This window comes from Perognathus longimembris, chromosome 13, assembly GCF_023159225.1.
Source record: "Perognathus longimembris pacificus isolate PPM17 chromosome 13, ASM2315922v1, whole genome shotgun sequence".
NCBI lineage: Eukaryota > Metazoa > Chordata > Mammalia > Rodentia > Heteromyidae > Perognathus > Perognathus longimembris.
The window spans coordinates 55891222-55911179 of NC_063173.1; the positions used below are offsets into that span (position 1 = coordinate 55891222).

Sequence of the window (19958 nt, forward strand, 5' to 3'; positions counted from 1 at the left end):
GCCTTTCCCTTTTGGCTTGGAAAAGTTAAACTTGGGCATTTTGATTTTTGATTTCTTCAGCTTCACTTCCGATTCCTCCCATTCCCCTTCTCCGGCGCTGGCCTGCCCGTGGGCTTCCACGTGAGGGAAATTGACATCCACCCCAACTTCTCTGCCAACCAGCTCCCGGCCAGAGAAGGTAAACTTGGGGATCTTCATCTTGGGGAATGTAACTTTTCCAGATCCACTTTCCAAGTGACATTGAGGCCCGGAAACGCTCAACCCGGCACCCTGCAGTCCCACCTCGCCTCCTTTCACTCCTCCTTCTACCTTTGGTCCTGAGAAATGAAGGCCCCCGGCCAGCTTTGACGCATCCAAGTTGAGAGCAGAGGAGACTTGGGGTCCCTTCCACTCAACCCCGGGGCCTTTGACACCTACATGTCCTTCACCCAGGCTGAGATCGGGGGCACCGACAGCCCCTGAAACATCGATGCCACCTTTGATTTTCGGACCCTTCAAGCTGACACCAAACTCTGACTCCGGAGCCGTCGTAGTGAAGGAAGGCCCCTTGATGCTGATATCCGGAGCAGTTCCGCGGCCGTCGAGCCCCGAACCCTTCAGATGGCCTTTGATCTCAGGAGCGGAGATCTGCCCGGTGGGGAGCTGCAGGTCCACAGAGGGCAGGCTCACATCGCAGCCAGAGGACTTCATTCCTGGCATCTGGAGTTTTCCCTCCAGGCCTGGGACACTGACGCCCGGGAGAGCCCCACTGACGTTGAGGCCGCCTCCCAAGTCCCCAGAGGCACCCAGGCTTCCTTTTACCTTTGGTCCTTCCAAGTTCAAGTCCACGCCCGGTGCTGAGATCTGGGGCCCTTTCAGGTTCACACCCATGCCTGGCCCCAGGAGGCCGCCAGACACTTGTGGCCCCTGGAGATGAATGTCCAAGTCGGATCCTGGAGTAGAAAGGTTGAAGTGGGGCAGTTTCATTTCGGGAAATTTAATGCCACCTTCCGATGCCTCCAAGCTCAGGCTGGGAGCACCTACAGATACTTCCGGGCACTTGATGTCGCCAGACACAGCCAGATCTCCCTGGAGGTTTGGTCCCTTCAGTGTCAGGTCTGGCGCGCCAACACCACCTCCTTCCAGCTGTACCTTTCCACCGACACCGCTGACGTCAAGCCCCGGGCCGTGCATCTTCATGCCGGGAATGGATGCAGCCAGGTCTCCTTTCAGACTTGGTCCTTTCAAGTTCAGGTCAAGGTCAGGCCCAGAGATGTTGGGCATAGAAAGGTTCACCGAAGGCAGGTCTACTCCTGGCCCTCCAAGCTTCACATCTGGTGTGCTCAAGCCTCCTTCAAGAGAAGGTCCCTGGGCATGGACCTCAGCTCCCCCGCCTTCTATTTTCACACCGGGGACACTGATCTTGGGCATTGAGAACTTGGGGAACTTGATTTTGGCATCGGGACCTTGCAGATCTAGGTCCGGTCCTTCCAGTCCCACACTGGGGACATCACCTTTCATCTTTGGTCCTTTCAAGTTCACGTTCACGTCAGGCAAAGAGACTTGAGGAGCAGAAACGCCGAAAGATGCTGTTTTGACTTTGGCATCGCCGCCTTCGATGCTGATGTCGGGTGTGTTGAAATTCGCCTGGAAGCTGGGGCCTTTGAAGTCTCCCTCCAGTTTGGGCCCTGAGACATCCACACCTGGCATCTTGAACTTTGGAGACTTCATTTTGATGTCAGGACCTTCTAGATGAATCCCTGGTGATGAAATATCCACCTCAGGGGCCTGGATTTCACCCTCCATCTTGGGGCTGGGCAGGGGAGCCTCAGCTTTTAATTTGGGTGACTTAAGGTCAAACTCTACATCTGGGAAGTACATTTTTCCAAACATGGTTTTCTTGGTTTTGGGAGATTTCATGTCAACCTTGAAGGCAGCATCTGGCCCTGTGACATTGGCCTCCAGCTCAGGAACCTTGAGACTGGCATCTACCTCACCTGCAGGAACATTCACATCAAATCCCTGTTTCTTGGCTTTCACTTTAGGTCCGCTCATGTGAATTTTAGGCATCTTGAACTTGCTCTTCTTGCCTTTGCCACTTACACTCACTTCCGGAGTCTCAACGTTCAGTTCGGCCTCAGGGCCCGTCACCTCCAGTGAAGGGGACTTGATGTCAGCCTTCGGGCTTTTTGCACCAAAGCCAAACTTTGGTTTCTTGAATTTAGGAATTTTCACATCTGGTCCCTCGATGTTCATATCTGGGCCCTCCAGGTTCACGTCTAAGCTTGGAGTTTCTAAATCAACTTTGGGTCCCTTCAGGTTGATTTCACCACCTTCTAACTTGGGACCGGAAATGCCAATTTGGGGTGTCTTGAGATGCAAATCGACCTCAGGAACAGTCACTTTAGGAGCAGATATATCCAAGGATGGCATCTTCAAATGAGGGCCACTGAGTTTGGCATCGGGGCCTTTAAGATCTACATCGGGCCCTTTCAAAGAACCTTCCATCTTAGGAACAGTCACATCAAACTCTCCTTTTACTTTGGGGCCCTTTAAATCCAGATCAACATCAGGCATGGAGATTTTGGGAGCCTTGATATTTATCTCCGGCATCTTGAACTTGGGGCCCTTCACTTTCACATCTGGAGCTTCAACATTCACATCTGGAACATCAATGTCCACCTTGGGTCCCGAGACATCGAGGTCAGCCTTGGGCAGGTTCACATCCACTTCTGGGCCCTCGGCTTTGAAGCCAGGCATGCTGAACTTGGGCATTTTCACCTTGGGCATCTTCAGGTGCCAGTCTGGGCCTTGAACGTCCACATCTGGGGCACTGATGTCCACTTTAGGGCCTTTGAGGTCAACTTCAGGGCCCTTGAGGTCACCTTCTACTTTGGGCAGAGAAACATCCACATCTCCCTTCACTTTGGGACCCTTGAGATGCAAATCAATGTCGGGCATGGAGATCTTGGGGGCCTTGATGTTCATCTCTGGCATCTTGAACTTGGGGCCCTTCACTTTCACATCTGGAGCTTCAACATTCACATCTGGAACATCAATGTCCACCTTGGGTCCCGAGACATCGAGGTCAGCCTTGGGCAGGCTCACATCCACTTCTGGGCCCTCGGCTTTGAAGCCAGGCATGCCGAACTTGGGCATTTTCACCTTGGGCATCTTCAGGTGCCAGTCTGGGCCTTGAACGTCCACATCTGGGACATCAATGTCCACTTTGGGGGCTTTGATGTCAACTTCAGGACCTTTGAAATCACCTTCCACTTTGGGCAGAGAAACATCCACATCGCCCTTCACTTTTGGCCCCTTCAGATGTAGGTCAACTTCAGGCATGGAGATCTTGGGCGCCTTGAGATGCAGATCAGGCATTTTGAACTTGGGGCCCTTCAGTTTGCCTTCTGGACCATGAATGTCAACATCAGGCATTTCTAGATCTACGTTGGGTCCTGACACATCCATTTTGGGGCCTTTGAGATCTCCTTCCAGTTTGGGAAGAGAAATGTCCACATCTCCCTTTACCTTAGGTCCTTTCAAGTTCAAATCAATGTCGCTCATGGAGATTTGTGGGGTTTTGAAATGAACATCGGGCATTTTAAATTTGGGACCTTTGAGTTTCCCTTCCGGGCCTTCGATGTGCACATCTGGCCCCTGCAGACCACCTTCCACTTTAGGCAGCGAAAGGTCCACATCTCCCTTTGCTTTTGGCCCTTTGAGATGTAAGTCAAAGTCAGGCATGGAGATCTTAGGAGCTTTGATATGCATGTCTGGCATCTTAAATTTCGGCCCTTTGAGTTTTCCTTCTGGACCTTCAATGTTGACATCAGGGGTGTCAATGTCTATGCTGGGGCCCTTCATATCGATATCAGGGCACTTGATGTCACCTTCCACCTTAGGCAGGGAAAGGTCTGCATCCCCCTTCACTTTAGGACCTTTGAGATGCAAGTCAAAGTCAGGCATGGAGATCTTGGGAGCTCTAATGTTCATCTCAGGCATTTTGAACTTGGGGCCCTTCACTTTCACATCTGGAGCTTCAACATTTACATCTGGAACATCAATGTCTACCTTCGGTCCTGAGACATCCAGGTCAGCCTTGGGCAGGTTCACGTCCACTTCTGGGCCCTCGGCTTTGAAGCCAGGCATGCCGAACTTGGGCATTTTCATCTTGGGCATCTTCAGGTGCCAGTCTGGGCCTTGAACATCCACATCTGGGGCACTGATGTCCACTTTAGGGCCTTTGAGGTCAACTTCAGGGCCCTTGAGGTCACCTTCCACTTTGGGCAGAGAAACATCAACATCACCCTTCACTTTGGGACCCTTGAGATGCAAATCAATGTCAGGCATGGAGATCTTGGGGGCCTTGATGTTCATCTCAGGCATCTTGAACTTGGGGCCCTTCACTTTCACATCTGGAGCTTCAACATTCACATCTGGAACATCAATGTCCACCTTGGGTCCTGACACATCGAGGTCAGCCTTGGGCAGGTTCACATCAACATCTGGGCCCTCAGCTTTGAAACCAGGCATGCCGAACTTGGGCATTTTTATCTTGGGCATCTTCAGGTGCCAGTCTGGGCCTTGAACGTCCACATCAGGGGCATTGATGTCCACTTTGGGGGCTTTGATGTCAACTTCAGGACCTTTGAGGTCACCTTCCACTTTGGGCAGAGAGACATCCACATCGCCCTTCACCTTTGGCCCCTTCAGATTAAGGTCAATGTCAGGCATGGAGATCTTGGGCGCCTTGAGATGCAGATCAGGCATTTTGAACTTGGGGCCCTTCAGTTTGCCTTCTGGACCATGAATGTCAACATCAGGACCTTCAATGTCCACGTTGGGTCCTGACACATCGAGGTCAGCCTTGGGCAGGTTCACATCCACTTCTGGGCCCTCGGCTTTGAAGCCAGGCATGCCGAACTTGGGCATTTTCACCTTGGGCATCTTCAGGTGCCAGTCTGGGCCTTGAACGTCCACATCTGGGGCACTGAGGTCCACTTTGGGGCCTTTCAGGTCAACTTCAGGACCCTTGAGGTCACCTTCTACTTTGGGCAGAGAAACATCCACATCACCCTTCACTTTAGGACCTTTCAGGTGCAAATCAAAGTCAGGCATGGAGATCTTTGGGGCCTTGATGTTCATCTCAGGCATCTTGAACTTGGGACCTTTCAGTTTTCCTTCTGGTCCTTCAATGTTAACCTCAGGGCCCTCAATGTCCACCTTGGGTCCCGAGACATCGAGGTCAGCCTTGGGCAGGTTCACATCCACTTCTGGGCCCTCTCCTTTGAAGCCAGGCATGCTGAACTTGGGCATTTTTATCTTGGGCATCTTCAGGTGCCAGTCTGGACCTTGAACGTCCACATCAGGGGCATCAATGTCCACTTTGGGACCTTTGAGGTCAACATCAGGAACTTTAATCTCACCTTCTACTTTGGGCAGAGACACATCCACATCGCCCTTCACTTTGGGGCCCTTCAGATTAAGATCAATGTCAGGCATGGAGATCTTGGGGGCTTTAATGTTCATCTCAGGCATCTTGAACTTAGGCCCCTTCAGCTTTCCTTCCGGTCCTTCGATGTTAACTTCCGGCCCTTCGATGTCTACTGTGGGTCCCGAGACATCGAGGTCAGCCTTGGGCAGGTTCACATCCACTTCCGGGCCCTCTGCTTTGAAGCCAGGCATGCTGAACTTGGGCATTTTTATCTTGGGCATCTTCAGGTGCCAGTCTGGGCCGTGGGCTTCCACATCTGGGACATTGATATCCATTTTTGGACCTTTGATATCAACATTTGGGCCTTTTAAATCCCCTTCAATCTTGGGAAGGGAAACGTCCACCTCACCCCCTGTCTTGGGCCCCTTTAGGTTTAGATCAGTGTCAGGCATTGAAATTTTGGGAGCCTTGAGGTGCATCTCTGGCATCTTAAATTTGGGTCCCTTCAATTTACCTTCTGGACCTTCTATGTTGATATCTGGAGTATCAATGTCCACTTTAGGGCCCTTGATGTCTACTTCAGGGGCCTTTAAATCACCTTCTACTTTTGGCAAAGAGACGTCCACATCACCCTTTATTTTGGGGCCTTTCAAATTTAGATCAAAGTCAGGCATGGAGATCTTGGGGGCCTTGATGTTCATCTCTGGCATCTTGAACTTGGGGCCCTTCACTTTCATATCTGGAGCTTCAACATTCACATCTGGAACATCAATGTCCACCTTGGGTCCTGACACATCGATGTCAGCCTTGGGCAGGTTCACATCCACTTCTGGGCCCTCGGCTTTGAAGCCAGGCATGCCGAACTTGGGCATTTTCACCTTGGGCATCTTCAGGTGCCAGTCTGGGCCTTTAACGTCCACATCGGGGGCACTGATGTCCACTTTGGGGCCTTTGATGTCAACTTCAGGGCCCTTGAGGTCACCTTCCACCTTGGGCAGAGATACATCCACATCACCTTTCAACTTGGGACCCTTCAGATTTAAGTCAATGTCAGGCATGGAGATCTTGGGGGCCTTGATGTTCATCTCGGGCATCTTGAACTTGGGGCCTTTTATGCTTCCTTCTGGACCTTCCACACTGAGTACTGGAGCCTCAATGTTCATTCCGGGACCTTGTATGTTGAGGTCTCCTTTAGGCAAATCCACAGCCACATCGGGTCCTTCTGCTTTTACTCCAGGCACACTGAACTTGGGGATTTTCATCTTGGGCATTTTCACGCTCCAATCCGGACCATGGACATCAGCATCTGGGGCATCAACATGGACGGCTGGAGCCCCTATGTCCACTTTTGGACTTTTAAATTCACCTTCTAAATGAGGCCCTGTGACATCTAAGTCACCTTTGACTTTGGGCCCTTTCAAATTGAGTTCCACATCAGGCATAGACACTTTGGGGGATGAAATAGTCAGGAAAGGCATTTTAAACTTGGATCCTTTGGCTTTTCCTTGGACCTCAACTTCAGGAGCATTAATATCAACTTTTGGACCTGTTACATCGATGTCTGGCTTCTTAACTTTGACATCTACCTCAGGCGCCTGAACTTTGGAGCCTGAAAAATTAAATTTGGGGAGCTTGAAGCGAGATTTCTTTGACTTGCCTTCAATGTTGACCTTGGGACCAGAAATGTCCACTTCGGGGCCCTTTACATCCAATTTTGGGGTCTTCATGTCAGCCTCCAGTTTGGGCCCAGAGATATCCACATCTCCCTTCAGCTTTGAACCTTTCAAATTCAAGTCAATTTCTGGCATGGAGATCTTGGGCATATTCATATGCATGTCAGGCATCTTCAGTTTGGGGCCCTTTAGTTTGCCCTCAGGGCCATGAATGTCAATATCTGGAGCTTCTAAATCTACCTTGGGACCTTTTATATCTAGACTAGGTCCTTTCAAATCGGCCTCTATATTTGGAAGTGAAACGTCCACATCTCCTTTCACTTTGGGACCCTTCAGATTAAGATCCAAATCAGGCATGGAGATCTTCGGGGCCTTGATGTTCATCTCAGGCATCTTGAACTTGGGGCCCTTCACTTTCATATCTGGAGCTTCAACATTCACATCTGGAACATCAATGTCCACCTTGGGTCCCGACACATCGAGGTCAGCCTTGGGCAGGCTCACATCCACTTCAGGGCCCTCGGCTTTGAAGCCAGGCATGCCGAACTTGGGCATTTTCATCTTGGGCATCTTCAGGTGCCAGTCTGGGCCTTGAACGTCCACATCGGGGGCATCAATGTCCACTTTGGGGCCTTTGAGGTCAACATCAGGAACCTTAATCTCACCTTCTACTTTAGGCAGGGAAACATCCACATCGCCCTTCACCTTTGGCCCCTTCAGATTAAGGTCAATGTCGGGCATGGAGATCTTGGGCGCCTTGATGTTCATCTCGGGCATCTTGAACTTGGGGCCCTTCACTTTCACATCTGGAGCTTCAATATTGACATCTGGAACATCAATGTCCACCTTGGGTCCCGAGACATCAAGGTCAGCCTTGGGCAGGTTCACATCCACTTCTGGGCCCTCGGCTTTGAAGCCAGGCATGCTGAACTTGGGCATTTTCACCTTGGGCATCTTCAGGTGCCAGTCTGGGCCTTGAACGTCCACATCTGGGGCACTGAGGTCCACTTTGGGGCCTTTCAGGTCAACTTCAGGACCCTTGAGGTCACCTTCTACTTTAGGCAGAGACACATCCACATCACCCTTCACTTTAGGACCTTTCAGGTGCAAATCAAAGTCAGGCATGGAGATCTTTGGGGCCTTGATGTTCATCTCAGGCATCTTGAACTTGGGACCTTTCAGTTTTCCTTCTGGTCCTTCAATGTTAACCTCAGGGCCCTCAATGTCCACCTTGGGTCCCGAGACATCGAGGTCAGCCTTGGGCAGGTTCACATCCACTTCTGGGCCCTCTCCTTTGAAGCCAGGCATGCTGAACTTGGGCATTTTTATCTTGGGCATCTTCAGGTGCCAGTCTGGACCTTGAACGTCCACATCAGGGGCATCAATGTCCACTTTGGGACCTTTGAGGTCAACATCAGGAACTTTAATCTCACCTTCTACTTTGGGCAGAGACACATCCACATCACCCTTCACTTTGGGGCCCTTCAGATTAAGATCAATGTCAGGCATGGAGATCTTGGGGGCTTTAATGTTCATCTCAGGCATCTTGAACTTAGGCCCCTTCAGCTTTCCTTCTGGTCCTTCGATGTTAACTTCCGGCCCTTCGATGTCTACTGTGGGTCCTGAGACATCGATGTCAGCCTTGGGCAGGTTCACATCCACTTCCGGGCCCTCTGCTTTGAAGCCAGGCATGCTGAACTTGGGCATTTTTATCTTGGGCATCTTCAGGTGCCAGTCTGGGCCTTGAACATCTACATCAGGGGCATTGATGTCCACTTTAGGGCCTTTGAGGTCAACTTCAGGACCCTTGAGGTCACCTTCCACTTTGGGCAGAGACACATCCACATCACCCTTCACTTTAGGACCTTTCAGGTGCAAATCAAAGTCAGGCATGGAGATCTTGGGGGCTTTGATGTTCATCTCTGGCATCTTGAACTTGGGGCCCTTCACTTTTGCATCTGGACCTTCAATATTCACATCAGGACCTTCAATGTCTACCTTGGGTCCAGACACATCGATGTCAGCCTTGGGCAGGTTCACGTCCACTTCTGGGCCCTCGGCTCTGAAGCCAGGCATGCTGAACTTGGGCATTTTCATCTTGGGCATCTTCAGGTGCCAGTCTGGACCGTGAACCTCAGGAGCAGTCACATCTACTTTGGGGCCCTTGATTTCCATATCTGGTACTTTTACTTTACCCTCTATCTCCGGCACAGTCATGTCAACATCCCCCTGGATTTTAGGTCCTTTCAGATTTAGATCAACATCAGGCATAGAAATATTAGGAGCTTTGAAATGTACGTCAGGCATCTTGAACTTGGGGCCTTTCAGTTTGCCCTCTGGTCCTTCAATGTCAATGTCTGGGCCACTGATGTCCACGTGTGGCCCTTTGAGGTCTCCTTCTAATTTAGGAACTTCTATGCCTACCTCTCCTTTTGTCTTTGGTCCTTTCAAATGTAGGTCAATGTCTGGCATGGATATTTTGGGAGTTTTAAAGTGCATCTCTGGCATCTTGAACTTAGGACTTTTCCATTTGCCCTCTGGACCTTCCACAACTCCTTCTGGGAGGTCAACATCCAATTTGGGGCCCTTGATATCTAGTTCAGGAGCTTTGAATTCTCCCTCAAGTTTTGGAGCAGAGGCATCAATGTCCCCTTTGATTTTAGGACCCTTTAAGTTGAAATCAACATCAGGCATGGAGATCTTGGGGGCCTTGAAGTGCATGTCTGGCATCTTGAACTTGGGGCCCTTCAACTTTGCATCGGGACATTCCAGATCAACACTAGGCACTTCCACCTCCACCTTAGGACCTTTCAAATCTCCTTCCAATTTTGGCACAGACACGTCCATGTCCCCCTTGACCTTGGGGCCTTTCAGATGCAAGTCCACGTCAGGCATGGAGATCTTGGGGGCCTTGAAGTGCATGTCTGGCATCTTGAACTTGGGGCCCTTCAACTTTGCATCAGGACATTCTAGATCGACACTAGGCACTTCCACGTCCACACTAGGACCTTTCAAATCTCCTTCCAATTTTGGCACAGACACGTCCATGTCCCCCTTGACCTTGGGGCCTTTCAGATGCAAGTCCACGTCAGGCATGGAGATCTTGGGGGCCTTGAAATGCATGTCTGGCATTTTGAACTTGGGGCCCTTCAACTTCCCCTCTGGCCCTTCAATATTCACATCCGGACCTTCAATGTCCACCTTGGGTCCTGACACGTCGATGTCAGCCTTGGGCAGGTTCACATCCACTTCCGGGCCCTCTGCTTTGAAGCCAGGCATGCTGAACTTGGGCATTTTCATCTTGGGCATCTTCAGGTGCCAGTCTGGACCTTGAACATCCACATCTGGGGCATCAATGTCCACTTTAGGCCCCTTGATGTCCACATCTGGCACTTTCATTTCACCTTCTACTTTGGGCACAGTCACGTCCATGTCCCCCTTGACCTTGGGGCCTTTCAGATGCAAGTCCACGTCAGGCATGGAGATCTTGGGGGCCTTGAAGTGCATGTCTGGCATCTTGAACTTGGGGCCCTTCAACTTTGCATCGGGACATTCTAGATCAACACTAGGCATTTCCACGTCCACGCTAGGACCTTTCAGATCTCCTTCCAACTTTGGTACAGTCACATCTACATCACCTTTGACCTTGGGGCCTTTCAGATGTAAGTCCACGTCAGGCATGGAGATCTTGGGGGCCTTGAAGTGCATGTCTGGCATCTTGAACTTGGGGCCTTTCAACTTTGCATCGGGACATTCCAGATCAACACTAGGCATTTCCACGTCCACACTAGGACCTTTCAAATCTCCTTCCAACTTCGGTACAGTCACGTCCATGTCCCCCTTGACCTTGGGACCTTTCAGATGCAAGTCCACATCAGGCATGGAGACCTTGGGGGCCTTGAAGTGCATGTCTGGCATCTTGAACTTGGGGCCCTTCAACTTTGCATCAGGACATTCCAGATCGACATCAGGCACTTCCACGTCCATGCTAGGACCTTTAATGTCAACATGGGGGCCTCTCAGCTCACCTTCTACTTCCGGCACAGAAGCATCTAGTTCTCCTTTCAGTTTGGGTCCCTTCAAATTCAAGTCCACATCTGGCATAGATATTTTAGGAGCTTTGATATTAAACTTGGGCATCTTAAATTTGGAGCCTTTCAGTTTTCCTTCTGGTCCCTCAATATCCAAATCAGGAGTATCAATGTCCACCTTGGGTCCCGACACGTCGATGTCAGCCTTGGGCAGGTTCACATCCACTTCAGGGCCCTCTGCTTTGAAGCCAGGCATGCTGAACTTGGGCATTTTCATCTTGGGCATCTTCAGGTGCCAGTCTGGACCGTGAACGTCCACATCTGGGGCACTGATGTCCACTTTAGGCCCCTTGATGTCCACATCTGGCACTTTCATTTCACCTTCTACTTTGGGCACAGTCACGTCCATGTCCCCCTTGACCTTGGGGCCTTTCAGATGCAAGTCCACGTCAGGCATGGAGATCTTGGGGGCTTTGAAGTGCATGTCTGGCATCTTGAACTTGGGGCCCTTTAGCTTTCCTTCTGGACACTCAATGTCAATATCCCCAACATCCACATCCATTTTCGGGGCTTTCACGTCAATTTCTGGGCCTTTCAAGTTGCCCTCCACTTTGGGAAGGGACACGTCCACATCGCCTTTCAGTTTAGGAGCTTTCAGATTCAGCCCAACATCAGGCATGGAGATCTTGTGTGTCTGTATATTCATGCTTGGCATCTTAAACTTAGGGCCTTTCAATTTGCCTTCTGGAGCTTCTACATTCACATCTGGAACACCCACATCCACCTTGGGTCCCGAGACGTCAAGGTCAGCCTTGGGCAAATTCACATCCACTTCAGGGCCCTCTGCTTTGAAGCCAGGCATGCTGAACTTGGGCATCTTGAACTTGGGGCCCTTCACTTTCACATCTGGAGCTTCAACATTCACATCTGGAACATCAATGTCCACCTTGGGTCCTGACACATCGAGGTCAGCCTTGGGCAGGTTCACATCCACTTCAGGGCCCTCGGCTTTGAAGCCAGGCATGCCAAACTTGGGCATTTTCATCTTGGGCATCTTCAGGTGCCAGTCTGGGCCGTGAACGTCCACATCTGGAACAGCAATGTCCACTTTGGGGCCTTTGATGTCCACAGCAGGAGCTTTTATCTCTCCTTCTACTTTTGGAATTGTCCCTTCATAATCTCCTTTCACTTTAGGACCTTTCAAATGTAAGCCAACATCTGGCATGGATATCTTCTGAGGCTTTATATGCATTTCTGGCATCTTAAATTTGGGACCTTTTAGTTTTGCATCTGGCCCTTCGACATTCACATCTGGAACATCAACGTCCACCTTGGGTCCCGAGACATCGAGGTCAGCCTTGGGCAGGTTCACATCCACTTCTGGGCCCTCTCCTTTGAAGCCAGGCATGCTGAACTTGGGCATTTTTATCTTGGGCATCTTCAGGTGCCAGTCTGGACCTTGAACGTCCACATCAGGGGCTTCAATGTCCACTTTGGGGCCTTTGAGGTCAACTTCAGGAACTTTAATCTCACCTTCTACTTTGGGCAGAGAAACATCCACATCACCCTTCACCTTTGGCCCCTTCAGATTAAGGTCAATGTCGGGCATGGAGATTTTGGGCGCCTTGATGTTCATCTCGGGCATCTTGAACTTGGGGCCCTTCACGTTCACATCTGGAGCTTCAATATTGACATCTGGAACATCAATGTCCACCTTGGGTCCTGACACATTGAGGTCAGCCTTGGGCAGGTTCATGTCCACTTCTGGGCCCTCGGCTTTGAAGCCAGGCATGCTGAACTTGGGCATTTTCATCTTGGGCATCTTCAGGTGCCAGTCTGGACCGTGAACGTCCACATCTGGGGCACTGATGTCCACTTTAGGCCCCTTGATGTCCACATCTGGCACTTTCATTTCACCTTCTACTTTGGGCACAGTCACGTCCATGTCCCCCTTGACCTTGGGGCCTTTCAGATGCAAGTCCACATCAGGCATGGAGACCTTGGGGGCCTTGAAGTGCATGTCTGGCATCTTGAACTTGGGGCCCTTCAGCTTCCCTTCAGGGCCCTCCAGGCTCACATCTGGGACTTCGATGTCCACTCTGGGTCCTGAGACATTAACGTCAGCCTTGGGCAGGTTCACATCCACATCTGGGCCCTCGCCTTTGAGGCTGGGCACGCCAAACTTGGGCATTTTCATCTTGGGCATCTTCAGGCTCCAGTCTGAACCTTCCACCTCTGGCACTTTAACGTCCATCTTCGGACCTTTGATGTCCACATCTGGGACTTTTATTTCTCCCTCTATTTTTGGTGCAGACAGATCTAGATTTCCTTTTGTTTTTGGTCCTTTGAGATCCAGATCGACATCTGGCAGAGACATCTTTGGAGCCTTGAAATGCATCTCGGGCATCTTAAACTTGGGGCCCTTCAGCTTCCCTTCTGGTCCCTCAAGGCTGAGATCCGGAGCACTCATATCAAGCTTTGATGCAGAAACATCCACCTGGGCCTTGGGCAGGTTCACGTCTATTTCTGGGCCCTCTCCTTTGAGGCTAGGCATGCTGAACTTGGGCATTTTAATCTTTGGCATTTTCAAGCTCCAATCTGGACCTTGGATGTCAACATCCGGAGCAGTGACATCCACTTTGGGACCTTTCAGGTCTCCCTCCAGCTTTGGCGCCGTGACATCATAGTCTCCCTTTACCTTGGGACTCTTCATATGCAAATCCACATCAGGCATGGAGACCTTGGGAGCTTTGATGTTCATCTCGGGCATCTTGATCTTGGGGCCCTTCACTTTCACATCTGGAGCTTCAACATTCACATCTGGAACATCAATGTCTACCTTGGGTCCTGACACATCGAGGTCGGCCTTGGGCAGGTTCACGTCCACTTCTGGGCCCTCGGCTTTGAAGCCAGGCATGCCGAACTTGGGCATTTTCACCTTGGGCATCTTCAGGTGCCAGTCTGGGCCTTGAACATCCACATCTGGGGCAGCAATGTCAATTTTGGCACTCTTAAGTTCAACATCGGGAACTTTAATGTCACCTTCGGGCCTTGGAACCGTGACGTCATATGTTCCCTTGGCATTAGGGCCTTTCAAATGTAAGTCCACATCTGGTACAGAGATCTTTGGGGCTTTGATGTTCACTTCAGGCATTTTAAACTTAGGCCCTTTCACCTTTCCTTCTGGCCCTTCAAGGCTCACTTCTGGAGCACTGACCTCTACCTTGGGCCCAGAAATGTCCACATCCACCTTGGGCAGGTTCACATCCACTTCAGGACCCTCTGCTTTGACCCCTGGCACACTGAACTTGGGCATTTTCATCTTGGGCATCTTCAGATGCCAGTCCGGGCCTTGAACGTCCACATCTGGGACAGCAATGTCCACTTTGGGGCCTTTCAGGTCTCCCTCCAGCTTTGGTACTGTTACATCGTACTCGCCCTTTACCTTCATACCTTTTACATTCAGGTCTACATCAGGCATGGAGATCTTTGGTGTCTTGACACTGCCTTCAGGCAGCTTAACATCAGGACCTTTAAGTTTGACCCCCAGACCTTCCACGTTGACATCTGGAGTTTCTACACTGACCTTTGGCCCTGAAATACTGACATCTCCTTTGGGCAGAGTCACGTCTAGATCTGGGCCTTCCCCTTTGACTCCTGGAGTGCTAAACTTGGGCACCTTCATCTTGGGCATTTTCAGGTTCCATTCTGGACCGTGACCTTCTACATCTGGGGCACTGACATCCCCGTGGGGGCCCTTGATGCCCACATCAGGAACTTTGACTTTCCCTTCGGCTTTTGGGAGGGTGACATTGACACCCCCTTTCACTTTTGGGGCAGCCACGTTCAAGTCGACATCTGCCACAGAGATCCTACATGTGTCTGACTTCCCAGAAAGACCGCCAAGCTTGGGGCCTGCCAAGGTCCCCCCTAAGCTCGGCGTCTCTACATCCACTTTGGAGCCCTTCACTGCCACTTGGGGGCCTTTCACCTCAGGAACTGGGATCTTAATGTCTCCTTTCAATTTGGGGGACCTCAGGCTCAGGTCCACATCCTGCATGGAGATCTTGGGCTTCTGAACGATCATTTCGGGAGTCTTGACTTTAGCCCCCTTCATCTTCCCTTCCAGCCCACCAGGGGCAACCTCAGGCAAGCTGACACCCCCAGATACCCCAGAAAGGGTCACTTCCCCCACGCCCACTGGCACATCCACGCGTGCCCCGGCTCCCTTCGAACCTTCTACAGAGAACGTGGGGACTTTCATCTTGGGCACGTTCAATTTGCCCTTGGGCCCATGGACGTCAACATCCGGGGCTTGAACGTCCACCCTGGGGCCAGTGAGCTCACCCTCCATTTGGGGAACAGAAGTATCTATTCCCATGCTCCCCTGTGCCTTAGCACCCTTCAGGCCTAAGTCGCCCTCCAGTGAAGGTCCGGTGAGTTGGGGGCCTTTCAGCTTCCCCTCCAGCCCCTTGACACTGACGGAGGGCGCCTTGACTTCCAGGGAAGGCTCCTTGATGTCCCCACTGACAGTCAGGCCGGGCTTGCCACCCTTGGGCCCCAGGGAGAATTCAGGGGCGGAAACATTCAACCCCACCTCTGGTGCCTGGCCCTGGGGCCCGGTGGAAATGCCAAATTTTGGCATCTTCATGGTAGGAATTTTAATTTTCCCACTGTCACCACTCTGGAGGGAGGGGCCCTCTATGTCTACCGTCCCACCCCCGAGTGAGGCTGAAAGGTCGACGCCTGGCCCTTGAACCCCGCCTTTGTCACCCTTCACGCTGACATCGACGCCCGGACTCCCCACCTTTATTCCAGGCACGGTGACCTGGAGTTTTGAGTGGCCAGTACCCTGAAGCTCCGGTCCCGAGGCAGAAATGGCTCCTGGGTGGATGTCCAGGGCAGAGCCCGTGGTTGGGGAGGCTGCCCCCGGTCCCGAGGGCAGTCTAATCACCGTCTTCCCAGGCTGAGCCTCCACATCCAGGGTGGAGATTTCTGTCATTTCATGCTTTGGGATCTTGATCATGAATTCAGGACTGCTGATGTCAATGTCTTTGGCTCCTTCTGGGCCGGTCACATCGACAGTGTAGGCTGTGACCTTTCGGGTCACTGTGATGGTACGGCTCTGCGTCTCCCCCAGGTCCCCTTCCACTCCATCCTCCGACCTCAGCCGAGGCTTGATCTTTGTGGTGTAGATGCGCTGGTATTCCTCATCACCCCCGCTCTGCGGAAAGACACGCCCGGGACAGGTTGCAACACAGCCTGCCGGACTTGGCAGAAACCCGGCCACAGCCCAGCTGATAACATACATACTTGTCTGTTTCCCAAAGGATCTAGGACCCTGAGGGAGGGCCAGGAAGCCTCCTGGGGTAAAACACAAGGGACAGAAGAGCAGGGGGGGACGATGCAGAAAGAATTGGGGAACACTGATATAAACGGAAGTTGTGAGACGAGCTGGGGGTGTATTAGGGCACCTGAGCTGCACCCCTGGAGAGAGGCTCCAATCAACCCACTCTGCCCATGCACCTCAGTGTTCAGCACTCCATTTGCTGACTGCTTCGTTTCATCAAGGCCTCCCAGGAGCCCTTTGCACTCTGGAAAGCATTTGTTGAGCCTAAGAGGATGTCAGTGCTTGTGTTATACTTTCACTCTGGAGACCCGCCACGTGTTCAGTGAACCCATGATCACGAAGAAGACAGAGACAGCCCTGGGAGCGCAGCACGGCCCCGCCTCTGACTCACAGAACGACCTTTGGCCTCTGTGAGGAGGAGAAGGCTATCTATGAGGCAGAGGTGGTCGGCACAGAAATCATTTCTAAGATTGGTCCCAGGCTGGGGGTGTGGCTCATGTGGTAGAACACCTGCCTATGGAGAGCAGGAGGTCCTGAGTTCAAATCCCCATCCCAGGAGTCATTAACTCCCATTCCCTGCATAGAGAACAGTAAAGGAAGAAACAGGCTGTCCGAGAGAACACACGGTAAAAAGGCCAGGGGAAGGCATCAGCGGAAGCCCGGAGGCTGACAGAGGGGAATCAGGGGGTGGGAGGAGCCGAAGGCACCGCGGGGGGCCGGCGGGGACTCACCAGAACCACCTCGGAGCTGCTGTGGGAGCTGAAGACTTCGTGGGTCCAGGGGTGGCCAGGCTCAGGGGAGCGGTCTCCCTTGCGGTGCAGCTTCAGGCCCACGGTGTGGTGGCCCATGGTGTTCAGCAGCTGGGTCACCTCCCCAGACTGCAGGTTGTCGAAGTAGATGGTGGCCCCCACAATCTGGTCCCCTAAGGGGAGGCGGGGGCGGGGGAAGAGCCACAGCAAGTAAGGTCTACGAAGTCTCAGGGCACACACACACTAGCAGCCATCTGTCGGGCCTTCACCCCCTGCTGAGCCCCAAGTGGACATGAGAATACCCATCATACAGATGAGCAAACTGAGGCCAAGGAAGGCCAACTACATTGGCCCAAAGCTGCAGAAGAGATGGTGAGTGAGAGAGTCAGATCTGAGGGGCTAGATCTCCAGCATCCTCTGAGATCCTCTAGCAAGGGCGGACATGGAAAGGCAGAGTTTGGTTCCTCGGTGGCATGCCGAGCCCACTCGTGTCTGCTCCTTACTCAACATGCTCTTCCCTCCAACACTCTCTCCCACCCCCTCCCAGCACCCAGCATCCAGCACCCAATCAAGCTTCCTAGAGAGACTCACCCTCCTTGACCACCCCAGTGCGGGCCGCAGGGGAGTTGGGGTTCACTCTCTGCACAAAGACTCCATCGTTGCTCTGGGCAATGGTCAGCCCATGGGAGCCGCTGCCCTGCCAGTTGGGCAGTAGCAGCTCCCGAGTTGTCTCTTCCTCTTTCTCCATCTGGAAATGGAGACCGTGATGGACCACACACCCTTCCCACGTGGAGATTCTCCCAAGACAGGCACGATGAAAATCTGCGCATGTGCAGCCCTGGGCTGACACCAGCCCTCTGTGCCTTCCACCCACAGTCCACCCCCCCCCCACCCCGTGCCCCCAGATCTCCATCCCCTCCCCACTCCACATACCCCCTCCTCCTGCTGACCTTCACTGGACTGGGTTCAGGAGCAAATGCCTTGCCAGGAGCCCGCCCCTTCTTTCTCTCTTCCCCTCAGTCTCTCTTCCCCGGGAATCTCCTTCACACAGCCTAGGGAGAAAGTTCACAGTGCTCAATGCTGTGCCCCAAGGCCAGGCCAAACCCCCCCCCCCACCACCACCACCACCAGTCAGCGACTCCGTGACTTTTGAAGAGACCCTGCGGAGCAAGTCTTAGTACCTTCAGAAATGAGATAAAAATAAAATAAATAAAACTAGAGGGAAAGTGGGATTAGAGGAGGCCAGACTCAGGCTCCAATACCAGCTCCGTGTCTTCTTAGTTGTGAGACCCCTGGCCAAGGCAATTAACTTCTCCAAGTCTCAGTTTCCCTCGATAAGGAAGAGGATGCCTGGCCAGGCTGGTGGAGCACGCCTGTAATCCCAGCTACATGGGAGGCACAGATAGGAATATTCACGTTGAAGATCACCTGCAGTAAAAATGCAAAGCCCTGCCAGGCGCCAATGGCTCCCACCTGTAATCCAAGCTACTCAGGAGGCTGAGATCTAAGGACCGCTGTTCAAAGCCAGCCCGGGAAAGGAAAGTCTGTGAGACTCTTATCTCCAGTTAACCACCAGAAAACCAGAAGTGGTGCTGTGGCTCAAGTGGTAGAGCGCTAGCCTTGAGCTGAAGAGCTCAGGGACAGCGCCCAGGCCCACAGTTCAAGCCTTGTGACCAACAAAGAAAAAAATGCAAAAGTCCTACCTGAAAAATAACTAAAGGGAAAAGGGCTGGGGTGTGGCTCAAGTGATAAAGCACCTACCTAATAAGTAAGAGGCCCTGAGTTCAAATCTAGTACCACCAAAATAAAAATAGAGAAAGAGAAAAGTATTTCTCTTGGGATCAAAGGCCTGTCTGTCACACAGGAGTTCTGCACCACAAAGTCCATCAGATTCTCTACAATAGCTTAGAGAGGGAGATATTACTGTCCCTGTTTTACAGATAGAGCGAGGCTTTGAAAGGACACCTCACCCAGGACACACTGGAAGAGAGACAAGCTGGGTGCTGGCGGCTCACACCTATAATTCTAGCTACTCAAGAGGCTGAGATCTGAGGATCTCCGTTCAAAGCCAGCAGGGCAAGAAAGTCCATGAGACTCAGATCTCCAATTAATCACCAAGAGGCTAGAAGTGGAGCTGTCATTTAACTGGTAGAGTGAAAAGAAAAAGTGAAAAGGCTCTGGGCCAGCACCCAGGCCCTGAGTTCAAGCCCCAGTACTGACACCAAAAAGAGAAAGAGAAGCCAAGCACTAGTGGCTCACTCCTGTAATCCTAATTTACTCAGAAGGCTGAGGGGGAGGCAGGGAGGGAAGGAGGGAGAGAGAGGGAGGGAGAGAAAGACACACACACACACACACACACACACACACACACACACACACACCAGATCAGGCTCCAACCTGCATCTGTAACTCGTTCCCCTACACCAAATCTGGTGTGCAGCATTTGGCTGCTAAGCCCCGAGAGGGAGCTCCAAGTAGGGATGGTGGTGCTGACCTTCTCCTGGCCTCTCAGCTTGCCATCTCCTTCCGGTCCTCAGGACAGAAGGGAGCCCTCACTACCCAGCTGCTCCCAGACCTGGGTCCCTCGCTGTGGCCTGGCCCAAGCTGAGAGGCTGAGGTAAAGCTGTACCTGCCTCGGGCCCGTAATGAGTCCAAGCCCCTCTAGCTGCCTGCACAGGGCCCGGAGCTAGGCCTTCTGGGTAAAGATATCCCCCCACCCCCACCCACTCACTCAATGAG

The 19958-nt window shown here is 52.1% G+C and overlaps 1 protein-coding gene across 1 annotated transcript in view; it reads right to left on the bottom strand.

Moving 5' to 3' along the window:
* The window catches only part of Ahnak (AHNAK nucleoprotein), a 31408-nt gene that overhangs the window by 636 nt on the left and 10814 nt on the right, over window positions 1–19958 (bottom strand). Inside the window, 7 exon segments of the mRNA XM_048360799.1 lie at window positions 3–9009; window positions 9388–10290; window positions 10474–11904; window positions 12067–16344; window positions 17202–17392; window positions 17811–17967; window positions 18170–18271. Of these exon segments, the coding sequence (XP_048216756.1) occupies window positions 3–9009; window positions 9388–10290; window positions 10474–11904; window positions 12067–16344; window positions 17202–17392; window positions 17811–17967 (15967 nt within the window). The 5' untranslated portion in view covers window positions 18170–18271.